The sequence below is a fragment of the Panthera pardus genome, unplaced genomic scaffold (genome assembly GCF_024362965.1).
Source record: "Panthera pardus isolate Hobbes unplaced genomic scaffold, ASM2436296v1 HiC_scaffold_19, whole genome shotgun sequence".
Classification (NCBI taxonomy): domain Eukaryota; kingdom Metazoa; phylum Chordata; class Mammalia; order Carnivora; family Felidae; genus Panthera; species Panthera pardus.
Window position 1 is genome coordinate 7726545 of NW_026526754.1, and position 12567 is coordinate 7739111.

The following is a 12567-nucleotide window of genomic DNA, read 5'->3' on the forward strand; positions in this document are numbered from 1 at the left end:
TCATACCCCTCAGACCTTTGCAAGGCATCTCTAAGCCTTCTGTTTCCTGCCTCACCACATACCTTCACGTTTTCTTCAAGTCCCAGGAAATATTAACTATCAGGGCAGTTTCTGCTCAGTTTGGGGGACAGAGGCCTTGCCCATTACAAATCTAGCCCTTAGCCCTAAGACCTCTGGTGTTACAAAGTCTGGTGGCAAGATCGCAACCAAAAGCTAGAACCAAACCCAAGTCTTGGGCTGGTGCCCTGCTAGGGGTTTTAAGATTGGTGAGGGCTCCACAGTTAAGCCTGACCTGTACTGCCCTTTCCCCCTGCACTATGGATGGAGGCCAAGGACTTCCTCAGACCCCCCACAAGTTGCCTGGCTACCCTCGGTACAGGGTTGGATGATGAACTGTGTTTAGAAGACCACACTTAGGAGATTTCAGTGGGACTGATTTAGGATGCTATGTGTTTGGGGGAATGGGGGTTGGGAGAGAGGTAGATGCCTGCTGCCTCTTAAACCACCCTGTATAAAATCTGCAATACAGCTTCTTCCATGTACCTGTGCCTGAAATTTCTGCAATAAAGAGGTGTTTGTAAACTCTGGTTTCTTTCTTCCTGCCTGAGGTTGTCAGGCCTGAGTGGGCAGGGGATGCTGGGGGATATTAAGTAACAATGCGATGTTTGTGATTTGACTATCTTCCCCTTAAAATTCCTGGGTTTACAATTCCCCTGAGGCCTTGGGTCGCCCTGCCCCATTTCGCAAAGGGGAGGCCTACCAATTCACCTTTTTCCTGGATAGGGTCTGAGGGACTAACCTGGGTGGCTAAGTTGATCCAGTTCTGGGCTCAATGAGTTCATGTTCTGGTAATCGACATAAACTGGACGGGATGTCCCAAGGTGCACAGGGATTTGGGCAGTTCACTACGTAGATATTTGCTCTGCCTCAGCCCTGAAGAAGGTTGATTTACCTCACCCGTTGACCAAAGGGTCCGGGAGGGGTGAAGCTTCCGCCCCCAGCCCGGAACCTTTCTTCTTCACCCTGCGCAGGTTCCGGGAGCCAGGGCTCTGGCGGGCCGGAAGTGGAGGCGGTTGGTGGTGCTGGTGGGGCACAGGGACGCGGCGCGGGCGGCGGTTTGCGGGCGGCGGGTGGACCGAGTTTAGTGACCGCTGTCTTGCTGTCTGGTCCTGGCAGGGCTGTGCGCGGCTGCACTCTGCGCGGAGGTAGCGAAACGAACGCGGCGTGGACGAGGCGCCTGCGCCTGGGCCCATGGCCTCCTCCTGCGCGAGCATCGACATCGAGGACGCCACGCAGCACCTGCGGGACATCCTCAAGCTGGACCGGCCCGCGGGGGGTGAGCCAGTACACCAGGGGTGGGCTCTCGGCGAGCGGGCATTAAGGGCGGCGCGGGTCTGGGCCGTCCTCAGGGCCCACAGGTCTCTCAGGACCAATTCCGCATCCTCCTTGGCTGGTGAGGCAAGACGGGGGTTGGAGCGGTAAATTGCTGACCGTGCCCGTCAAGGGTGCAAATCCCTTCCCATTCCTGAGCCGGGCCGTTCTGCCTCGCGTCCTTCAGCGTCTCTGCTGAAGGTGAGACTCCTTCTCTGAATCCGCAGGGCTCGGTTCGTGTCCTGGCCCCAAGGTCTGTAGTGTTACTGGGGCTAGCTCAGGTTCCCTATCCTTGTGCCATAGTTCTGAGGTCTGGTCTGGCCTCGGTGTGCGGAGTTCTGGGTCTAGACCTAGGCGCTGGGCTGAGGAGCCACTGGTCCCCCTCTGCAATTCGCCCTTCACTCTGGAATACAGACTCGAGGTCTGCTGTTCTAAAACTGATTTTCAGGAGAAAGATGACCAGCCCCATTTCCGTGTCCTTTCTGGGATTAAAGCAAATCACAGACTGCATGACACTGATTGGATTAGGCTACAAACATTTGCAAGCCCTAGTTTATTTCTATTTACTTAAACTTTACTTGGGCTTGTAGTGATAGAGCTGCTCCTGCCCTCAAGGAGCCTTGAGAACATAGAGAGCTAATGAGGTTGTAACATCATGGAATTGTCATTGAAAAAAAGGAGTATTTTGGTACTGTGATGGAGATATGGTAGATGGGGTTGGGGCTGGAGAGTGCCTGAGAACAGATATGAGACCGAAGACAGTGTTTAGGTTAGGTGTTATAATATGAACAGGTGATTGAGTGTCAAGAATGGCATTCTGCAAAGAACAAATAGAATGTGTGAAGGCACCAAAGTTTCCTGGCAGGTGCAGGAACCTGTGAAAAGTTGTAGTGGTTGAAAGATTGGCTGGTGATGGTGGTGTGGGTATGCAGTGACCACAGCTGAGAATTGGTGTTTCCTGGGACCCTGTTCTTAAACCTGCTGGGAGGCCCAAACTGGCTGCTTTTGGAAGCAGGCACTGGTGCTCACCCTGGGTGGGTTTAGCTGCCCCTTACCCCCTGAGGAAAATCCATCTGCTGCCTGAAACCACTAAGCACTTCATCCCAGACCTGGAATGTGTGCTCCCTTTACTTGTGAGCTTGGCTTGGACCTCTCCTGCTCATCCCCTCTGTGCAGACTAGACTGCACAAAGCTTTGGTAGAGTCTGATGTGGCCAGTATTTTGTAGCTTGTTTGTCTTCATGGTAGCTTGCCTGGGAGGAAGAGTGGCCAGCCTCTCCCTGAACAGCTGAAGTGGCTCTGATCCAAGTGAAGTGTCCTGCAGGCTTTCCACTTAATTCCTTATTTGTTGATTGGTACCTAATTGCCCAGTTTTCCAAGTAGCTCTTGCTGGTCTCCTCTCAATGGAGCACCATGTCAAACTCCATACTGTCTTGTGACTAGAAACTTACCATGTTTTTCAATGTGGAGCCCTAGTTTCTTTGTCACCTGGGAGTTTTAGGGTGGTTTCTGAGACTGTGAGGGTGCTTGAAACAGCCAATGGCAAACAACTGAAATGCTGTCTTTTCCGACTATAGTTTCTCTTTACTTTGTCCCAACTCCTTCATGTCCATTCTTTCTGAGTTTACATGCCCAAGGTGGTTCGTCTTCTGAGCCATTTCTGTGAGGGGCAGGTTCCTTTCTTTCTTACTTCCTTATTGATGTCCTTTCATGTGTTAGGAGTCCATCTCGCTTGTCTATCTTCTACCACTATCTTGGTCTAGGACCTGGTATCTCTTACTTGGATTCTCAACTATGCTACATGCTGACTTAAAGCAGTCAGTCTTTTGGCCATAGCAGACCATGTCACCTTCCCATTTAAAACTCTTTTGTGGCTCTCTAGGGGCACCTGGATGGCTCAGTCGATTGTGCTTCTGAATCTTGATTTCAACTCAGGTCATGATCCCACAGTAGTGGGATTGAGCTCCTTGTCCTCTCAGCGTAGATCCTCTTTGGGATTCTCTCTCTCCCCCTCCACCCCTCCCCTGCTCATGTGCACGCATGTGCTCTTTCACTCTCCCTCTCAAAAAAAAAAAAAAAGATATATGTGTGTGTATGTATGTATATATATATAGAGAGAGACACACACACACACACTCACTCTTCTGTGGCTCTCATTGCTACAGGGAGAATTTAAGCACCCAAGATTCATACCTGAGACCTCTGTAGCTTGTTTTCCCTCCATCTTTCCTGTTTGTGTGTTCCAGCCACACAGGCTGTGATGGCATCTCCTCTATGAAGTCTGTCCTGACCCTTCCCATGCCTTCCCTGAAGTACGCAGAGCCCCTCTGTGCCGACCCAAGCCTGAGTATTAATTGACTTCACCAGGTTCTTGATAGCTTTACTCCTCCTTCAGGTAGAAGAGCCCCATGCACATCTTTGGTCCTGGCAGAGACTGAGTTAACTATCAGAGTTTATGGAACAAAAGATGAACCAAGGGCCCTCCTCCCCACTGACATGGCTCCCTCAGTGCAATGTTCCTAGAGCACCTCATGGTTCTTGAATGAAATTCTACAGGAGGAGAGGCCAGTGAGCAGGTGGAACAACCTTCAGAGCAGCCCTTTCTATCCCCAGGTCCCAGTGCAGAGAGCCAGCGGCCATCTAATGCCTACAATGGAGATCTCAATGGGCTTCTGGTCCCAGACCCCCTCTGCTCAGGTGATGGTACTTCAACAAACAAGTCTGGTCTCCGGGCCATGCCACCTATTAATCTTCAGGAAAAGCAGGTCATGTGAGTGTCTGGGAAATGGCAGTGGTGGTGCTGGGTCTTTGGGATGATGCACTTAATCACATTATATTTGTGCTAGAGTGAGAGGAAAGGACAAGCTAAAGAGCTTGGCCTGGATCTGAAGTTTGAGCTTCCATTTTAGCATGGAAATAGGCCCATTACCAAGGAGGGAGGTGAGCAAAGGGAACTATGGGTTTGGGGACCAGTAGACTAGGCATAGCTGAGCACCTGGGACTTGACACCTTTACTAGAGTGGTTGTATTCTCTCCCCCTCCCGACCATGCCCATTGAGACTTTGTGAGAACAGGAGTCAAGCTTGTTCATCCCTTCCCATAGCTGCCTCTCAGGAGATGACAGCTCTACGTGCATTGGGATTTTGGCCAAGGAGGTGGAGATTGTGGCCAGCAGTGACTCTAGCATCTCAAGCAAGGCACGGGGCAGCAACAAGGTGGGTGCCAGGATGTTGTGGCATGTATGGTGGATGGGGACATGTTCAGCCTTTCCCTCCCCTAACCCATGTTGCCAATTCCTATGGGAACCAACTTGACAGGTAGTGTGCCTCAGTCTCAGAAAGCCAGGGTTAGCTGCCAATCTCTGTGGGAATCTGGCCTCAAGAGTTGTGAATGTGTGGCTGGGCTCACACATAGGGCATCTTCTGTCCCCAGGGATGCTGGGGACCAACTGGGCTCTGGCAGAACTAACCTAGCCCTCAGCCTCTACAACCTTTCTCACCCTTGTTTCTCAGGTGAAAATCCAGCCTGTGGCCAAGTATGACTGGGAGCAGAAATACTACTACGGCAACCTGATTGCTGTGTCCAACTCCTTCTTGGCCTATGCCATTCGGGGTGAGTAGGGGCAGGGGAGAGGAGGGAGCTGTTCTGCTAGAAGCCTCAGAGATGCAAATCCACTGTCAGGCCATTCAGCCCACTCAGCCTTTAGGGTACAATAGAAGGCTTATCTGTGCTGCCCCCACCTCAGACAGGCCTTGGGGAGCCAAGCGGGAAAACTGAGCTTGAGACTGGTAGTGACAATGAGGCAGGCAAGGGCAGGGCTTCTCTGCCACTGCCTGGGCCTTACTCAGTGGCCTACTGCTCTTCTGATTCCAGCTGCCAACAATGGCTCAGCGATGGTGCGGGTGATCAGTGTAAGCACTTCGGAGCGGACCCTGCTCAAGGGCTTCACAGGCAGCGTGGCTGATCTGGCCTTTGCACACCTGAATTCCTCACAGCTGGCCTGCCTAGATGAGGCAGGCAACCTGTTTGTGTGGCGCTTGGCTCTAGTTAATGGCAAAATTCAGTATCCTTTCCCTGGGGTGGGATGGGGGACTGAAGAAAGGTGGGTGGGACTGGGGCTACCAGACACACCTCATCATCCACCTGTTTAGCCCTTAACGCCCTGCTCAGAGAAGAGATCTTGGTCCACATCCAGCAGCCAGAGGGTACACCACTGAACCACTTCCGTAGGATCATCTGGTGCCCCTTCATCCCTGAGGAGAGTGAGGACTGCTGTGAGGAGGGCAGCCCAACGGTGGCCCTGTTGCATGAGGACCGGGTGAGGGAACCATGCATGAGGGGAGAGGAGGGGACAGAGCGTCCATGGTGTGGGCATGGGCTGAACACTCATCTTGTACCCTGCAGGCTGAGGTGTGGGACCTGGACATGCTCCGCTCCAACCACAGCACCTGGCCTGTGCGTGTCAGCCAGATCAAGCAAGGCTTCATCGTGGTCAAAGGCCATAGCACGGTAAGCCTGCAACTGACTGCCTCCTTGCTCTCCCCACTTTCCTTATGTTCCTCATCTGTCCCCTGAACACACCTGCCCAGGTGGCTTTACTGGCACTCTGCCCGTGGGAACTCTGAACACAAAGTGACCCTTACCTATGGAATGCCTGCCTAGCCTGGCTTCAGCCTAGGGGTCTGATCTTCTGTACAGTCATCCATTTAATCGGTCTTTCATAAAAACGTACGCACCCACTGTGGGTCAGCTTAGCTCACTACCATCCTCACCTGAGAAGGGCTTGCTCCCACCACTAGGCAGGTGGCAAAGCAAGGCTCTTTGGGTTCTTCCCAGTGTCTAAGTGAAGGGGCCCTCTCACCCGATGGGACTGTCCTGGCTACTGCAAGCCATGATGGCTTTGTCAAGTTCTGGCAGATCTACATTGAGGGGCAGGATGAACCAAGGTAAGGCAGAGCCTGAGGGATCGAGACACCCCTCCCCCACCAAGGTGAGGACCAGATCATTCACTCAGACCCATCATCTGCCTTCTTGCAGGTGTCTGCACGAATGGAAGCCTCATGATGGGAGGTCCCTTTCCTGCCTCCTGTTCTGTGACAACCATAAGAAACAGGACCCTGAGTGAGTGAGTGGGCAGGCAGGTGGGTAGTGGGCTGGACCTTAATTCTCCAGTAGGGGGCCCAGCCAGCTATTCGATGCCTTGGTGCTTTGCAGAGTCCCTTTCTGGAGGTTCCTTATTACTGGCGCTGACCAGAATCGAGAGCTAAAGATGTGGTGCACAGTGTCCTGGACCTGTCTGCAGACAATTCGGTAAGCAGAGGCTGGCTAGGGGCAGCAGAGTTATGGATGTGGGTTATTTCCACTCTCTGTCTCATTAATCCTGCCTCCCCGGCCCCTCAGTTTCTCCCCAGATATCTTTAGCTCAGTGAGTGTGCCCCCCAGCCTCAAGGTTTGTCTGGACCTCTCAGCTGAATACCTTATTCTCAGCGATGTGCAACGGAAGGTAACCTATAGTGGGGCACCCTGGGCAGAGCCGGTATCTTCAGGGCAGCAGGGGTGTTGGGCACATCCACAACCCTCACAGCCACTGGGCTCAGCTGTGAGTTTACTCTCTGTGCAGGTCCTCTACGTGATGGAACTGCTGCAGAACCAGGAGGAGGGCCGTGCCTGCTTCAGCTCCATCTCTGAGTTCCTGCTCACCCATCCTGTGCTGAGCTTCGGTATCCAGGTTGTGAGTCGCTGCCGGCTGCGGCACACTGAAGTGCTGCCTGCTGAGGAAGAGAATGACAGCCTAGGGGCTGGTGAGCTGGTCAAGGTCAGGGTATATGTATGTAGGGAAGTGTGGAGTCAGAGAGGGCCAGGCTTAGTTGCCCACACTGTCTTTGTAGATGGAACCCACGGAGCTGGTGCTGTGGAGTCTGCAGCTGGTGTGCTCATCAAACTCTTCTGTGTGCATACTAAGTGAGTACGTTGGGAAGTACCAGTGCCCTGTCTGTGCCCCTCCCCACCCTACTGCTCTGGCCCCTTTGAGTCCTCTCCTACTCTCTTCTCTGCCTATAGGGCATTGCAAGACGTACAGATCCGCTTCCAGCCACAGCTGAACCCTGATGTGGTGGCCCCACTCCCCACCCACACTGCCCATGAGGACTTCGGTGAGTGAGGAGTAAGAGGGAAGCAGGTTAGACTGACCAGGTTCTGAGATCTGACTCAAGTGGCAGCTTTCCCCACAGCATTTGGAGAGTCTCGGCCCGAACTGGGCTCTGAGGGCCTGGGGTCAGCTACCCAAGGCTCCCAGCCTGACCTCCGACGCATAGTGGAGCTACCTGCACCTGCTGACTTCCTCAGTCTGAGCAGTGAGACCAAGCCCAAGCTGATGACACCTGACGCCTTCATGACACCTAGCACCTCCCTGCAGCAGGTATGCTGGTGGAGGAGTGTGGGGCTCAGGGCAAGGGGACCCGGGAATGTCCCACCTGCAGGCCATATAGTGCTGATCCCCTGCCTCTCCCCAGATTGCTGCCTCCCCCAGCAACAGCAACAGCAGCAGCAGCTCCAGCTCCAGCTCCTCCTCTCTTACAGCTGTGTCTGCCATGAGCAGTACCTCAGCTGTGGACCCCTCCCTGCCCAGGTGAAGCGAGGCTCAGGGTTGGGGGATGGCAGGGGCTGGTGCCAGGTGATACCAAACTCTGGCTGCTATACCTTAGCCTTCCTGCCACCAGGCCACCCGAGGAGCTGACTTTGAGCCCCAAGTTGCAGCTGGATGGCAGTTTGACAATGAGCAGCAGCAGCAGCCTGCAGGCAAGCCCGCGTAGCCTCTTGCCTAGCTTGCTCCCAGGTCCAGCTGACAAACTGACTCCCAAAGCACCTGGACAGGTGTGTGTGTAGGAGTGTGTATGAAGTACAGGGTGGCAGGTAGCTGGTTGTGGGAAGCTTGGTGGCACTCTACTCCCATAGCACCTGAGGCCTTTCTCTGAGGTCATTCCAGCCTTCCCTGTTCCCTGGAGGGCAACTTCTCAACCTATATCCTATATTTCTACCTCCCATAGCCTATTTTCCTATCTCCTCCCCTCCCGGGCTGTGGGATTTTTGATCTGCATCCCCCACTGCAGTGTCTCATCTCTACAAACGTCAGGGCCTCATCTCTGTGCTCTCCCATCCCCATGTCCCACCACCTAAGTCCCATCTTTGCTCCACCTCAGGTGCCTACTGCTGCTTCTGCACTATCACTGGAGCTGCAGGAAGTGGAGCCCCTGGGGCTACCCCAGGCTTCCCCTAGCCGTACCCGCTCCCCTGATGTTATCTCCTCAGCTTCCACTGCCCTGTCCCAGGACATCCCTGAGATTGCATCTGAGGCCCTCTCCCGTGGTTTTGTCTCCTCTGCTCCTGAGGGTCTTGAACCAGATAGTATGGCCTCGGCTGCCTCAGCGCTACACCTGCTGTCCCCACGGCCCCGGCCAGCATCTGAGCTTGGCTCTCAGCTTGGCCTGGATGGAGGCCCTGGGGATGGGGATCGGCATAGTACCCCTTCCCTTTTGGAGGCAGCCTTGACCCAGGAAGCCACAGCCCCTGACAATCAGGTCTGGCCTACGGCACCAGACATTACTCGTGAGACCTGCAGCAGCCTGGCAGAGAGGTGAGGAGCCTGGCAGGACAAAGTGTGCTGGTGGTAGGGGTTTCAGATAGAGTCATGCACTGTTGAGTTGGCCTGTTCCTTCAGTCCCAGGAATGGCCTCCAGGAGAAGCACAAGAGCCTGGCCTTCCACCGACCACCTTATCACCTCCTGCAGCAACATGATAGCCAGGATGCCAGTGCTGAGCAAAGGTTGGTGCCACCCTACACTATTCCTCTCATAGGGAGAGCCAGCAAGTAGGTAGGTGCTTATCTTTCTCTTTCCCCTTCCTACAGTGACCATGATGATGAAGTGGCCAGCCTTGCCTCTGCTGCAGGGGGCTTTGGCACCAAAGTTCCCACTCCACGGCTGCCAGCCAAGGACTGGAAGACCAAGGGATCTCCTCGAGCCTCACCCAAGCTTAAGAGAAAGGGCAAGAAAGATGACGGGTAGGGGGTGGGGTCCTGGGGCCAGGGAGAGGGGTGGTTCCCAGGCTGCCGTGCCTGACGTAGCCTGAGGTGCTTCTTGCCCATGGCAGGGATTCGGCCATAGGATCCCGGCTCATGGAGCACCAGGTAAGTGAAGTAACACCTTTTCCATTTCTGAGAATCCTCCCTGTGACGGTGGGAAGGGCTCTGGGCCATTCCCTGGTCTGGTGGGTGAGAATGTAGGGGGCGGCATCACCTGATTGTCAGTGCTTCTGGCAGGTGGCAGAAGCTCCTGAAGACTGGCCAGCACTAATTTGGCAACAGCAGAGAGAGCTGGCAGAGCTGCGGCACAGCCAGGAAGAATTGCTGCAGCGTCTTTGCACCCAACTTGAAGGCTTGCAGAGCACAGTCACGGGCCACGTAGAACGCGCCCTAGAGTCACGGCATGAGCAAGACCGTATCCTTATGGGTTGCGGCATGGCATGGCACAGGGGTCGGTTGAAGCAGCAGCATTCTTGGCCCCAGGAAGGGATGTGGGACCCGCTTCAGGCCTATTCCTTAGCTACAACGCAGAGCGGCGGCTGGAGCGGGCACTGGCTGAGGGGCAGCAGCGGGGTGGGCAGCTGCAGGAGCAGCTGACGCAACAGCTGTCCCAGGCACTGTCTTCAGCTATAGCTGGTCGGCTAGAGCGCAGCATACGGGATGAGATCAAGAAGACTGTGCCTCCATGTGAGTTTTGTGTGGAGACTCTGGGTGGGCCAGGTGGGAGTGGGGCTTCCTATCTGTCAATCTGCCTTTCATGGCTCTACCTATTCCTTCTCACCCTGCCCCAGGTGTCTCCAGGAGTTTGGAGCCAGTGGCAGGCCAACTGAGCAATTCTGTGGCCACCAAGCTCACAGCTGTGGAGGGTAGCATGAAAGAGAATATCTCCAAGCTACTAAAGTCCAAGGTGCTGTAGGGCCCCAGATGACAGATTGGTGGTTGGTGGGCCAGGTCAGGCCAACTTGGGCTCAGCCTTTCAACTCAGCCTTCCCTCTTCCCCCAGAACTTGACAGATGCCATTGCCCGAGCAGCTGCAGACACATTACAGGGGCCAATGCAGTCTGCCTACCGTGAAGCCTTCCAGAGCGTGGTACTGCCAGCCTTTGAGAAGAGCTGCCAGGCCATGTTCCAGCAGATCAATGATAGCTTCCGACTGGGCACGCAAGAATGTGAGTGGGGTCATATGCTTCAAGGTGGGAGGGGCTGGCCCCCTCTCCCCCACTATCCCTCTCATGGCCCCTATGGTGACCTCTCAGACTTGCAGCAGCTAGAGAGCCACATGAAGAGCCGGAAGGCACGAGAACAGGAAGCACGGGAGCCCGTGTTGGCCCAGCTGCGAGGCCTGGTCAGCACACTGCAGGGTGCCACTGAGCAGATGGCAGCCACTGTATCCAGCAGCGTTCGGGCTGAGGTGCAGCACCAGCTGCACGTGGCTGTGGGCAGGTGTGTGGGCAGGGTGCTGGGCAAGGTGGTGTGTTTTGAAAGTGCCAGATGGGACTTCTTATCTACCTCATCTCCCTCACTTCCCTTTGCAGCCTGCAGGAGTCAATTTTAGCACAGGTACAGCGCATCGTTAAAGGTGAGGTGAGTGTAGCACTTAAGGAGCAACAGGCCGCTGTCACGTCTAGCATCATGCAGGCCATGCGTTCAGCTGCTGGCACACCTGTCCCCGCTGCCCACCTCGACTGCCAGGCCCAGCAAGCCCATATTCTACAGCTGCTGCAGCAGGGCCACCTCAATCAGGCCTTCCAGCAGGTACGCCAGGCATTAGGTCCAGGTAGGGGTTAGGTGTTTCCTGACAAGGCCCACACACCATACTCTACCTGTCAGGCTCTGGGCAGTCTGACCCTAACAGGCTGTTCTTGGTTCTCTTTGGCCTTTCTGGCCATTTCCCCCTACTTCTCTGCCTGGTTCCAGGGTCTTTTTACCTCAGTCTACCTTGTTTCATGACTACCCTTCTTAGGAAACCTCTCCTGATCTCTTAAAGTAACAACACATCCCTATATTACTGTCTCTGGGCCCCTGAGCATCCCCCTCTGGAGCCCTCGGTACCCTACCCTGGTCATTATTTCCCTGGCCACACAGCCAGACAAGTAGGTATTCCATTCTGACATTAGCTATAAATACTGTTCTTACCCTAGGCCCTGACGGCTGCTGACCTGAACCTGGTGCTGTATGTGTGTGAAACTGTGGACCCAGGGCAGGTTTTTGGGCAGCCACCCTGCCCACTCTCCCAGCCTGTGCTCCTTTCCCTCATCCAGCAGCTGGCCTCTGACCTTGGTACTCGAACTGACCTCAAGCTCAGGTGAGTGGACTCAGGTCAGGAGACAGGCTGGGGTGAAGGTGGGGGAGCAGTTCAAAGCAGAGACTTCTGCCTGACTCTGCTTCCTAATTTTCTCCCATCTCTGTTCCCACCCATCTCAGACTTTGAGGACCCTTCCCCGCCCACCCCCCCCCCACCCCCCATCAGCCGTCCCTCTGGGCCTCAGTGCCACTAGGGGGCACTCCCATTTGCCGGAACCCACCTGTATCCTGTCCCTTTCTTCCACCACAGCTACCTGGAAGAGGCTGTGATGCACCTGGACCACAGTGACCCCATCACTCGGGACCACATGGGCTCCGTCATGGCCCAGGTGCGCCAGAAGCTCTTTCAGTTCCTGCAGGCTGAGCCGCACAACTCACTTGGCAAAGTGGCCCGGCGTCTCAGCCTCATGCTGCACGGCCTTGTAACCCCTAGCCTCCCTTAGCTAAGCCTGCCTTGCCCAGGGGTGGGGAGGCACTGAAGGCCAGCACACAGGCTTAGGCTAGTGTCTGTCCTTTTACCTGCTTAGGCTCCCACCTCTGGGGTGTTTGAGGGGAGAGCACTGGATGTGGTCTACAGGTTGTGGTAGCCAGCAGGTTTTGGCTGGGCCCAGGGTGGGTATTGTGCCTTCTTGGGTTCTGCCATGCCTGGAGCATGACCCCTGAGATCGTGACACCACTTGAGTTGAATTTTCCATATTCCTTTTTACCTCCGATTTGGATCTTTTTGTTTTTGAAAAATGTTGAGAAATTCAATTAAATGCTTTTGGAATAAAATGGAGCATGTGTGTGCATTTGGTGTAACTTTGATAAGGG

The 12567-nt window shown here is 54.7% G+C and overlaps 1 protein-coding gene across 5 annotated transcripts; it reads left to right on the top strand.

The window, feature by feature from the left end:
- The first annotated feature begins 1054 nt into the window (after positions 1-1054).
- EDC4 (enhancer of mRNA decapping 4) lies at positions 1055-12545 on the top strand. Of its 5 annotated transcripts, XM_019455527.2 has the most exons (30): positions 1055-1085; positions 1177-1336; positions 3984-4140; positions 4474-4585; positions 4883-4982; positions 5244-5433; positions 5541-5688; positions 5775-5879; positions 6207-6316; positions 6408-6491; positions 6585-6680; positions 6771-6873; positions 6991-7171; positions 7259-7331; positions 7431-7522; positions 7589-7788; positions 7883-7998; positions 8075-8243; positions 8570-9003; positions 9088-9192; positions 9277-9429; positions 9519-9555; positions 9688-9865; positions 9982-10137; positions 10242-10357; positions 10454-10619; positions 10707-10893; positions 10986-11205; positions 11592-11755; positions 12005-12545. In XM_019455527.2, the coding sequence occupies exons 2-30, from the start codon at positions 1252-1254 to the stop codon at positions 12195-12197; spliced, it is 4230 nt and encodes a 1409-aa protein (XP_019311072.1). In that variant the 5' UTR covers positions 1055-1085; positions 1177-1251; the 3' UTR covers positions 12198-12545. The 5 variants fall into 5 exon arrangements, with proteins under 5 accessions (XP_019311072.1, XP_053762548.1, XP_019311074.1 ...); XM_053906573.1 differs by lacking the exon at positions 1055-1085 and having other exon boundaries at positions 1092-1336; XM_019455529.2 differs by lacking the exon at positions 1055-1085 and having other exon boundaries at positions 1092-1336; positions 8090-8243.
- Positions 12546-12567: the final 22 nt, after the last annotated feature.

What these genes read in the sequence shown, in the direction of transcription:
- EDC4 (XM_019455527.2), top strand. Translation starts at nt 1,252, where the DNA reads ATGGCCTCCTCCTGCGCGAGCATCGACATCGAGGACGCCACGCAGCAC. An exon ending in ACCTGTCTGCAGACAATTCG is followed by an intron (nt 6,681 to 6,770) that starts GTAAGCAGAGGC and finishes CCGGCCCCTCAG; the next exon opens with TTTCTCCCCAGATATCTTTA. An exon ending in CTGCACGTGGCTGTGGGCAG is followed by an intron (nt 10,894 to 10,985) that starts GTGTGTGGGCAG and finishes TTCCCTTTGCAG; the next exon opens with CCTGCAGGAGTCAATTTTAG.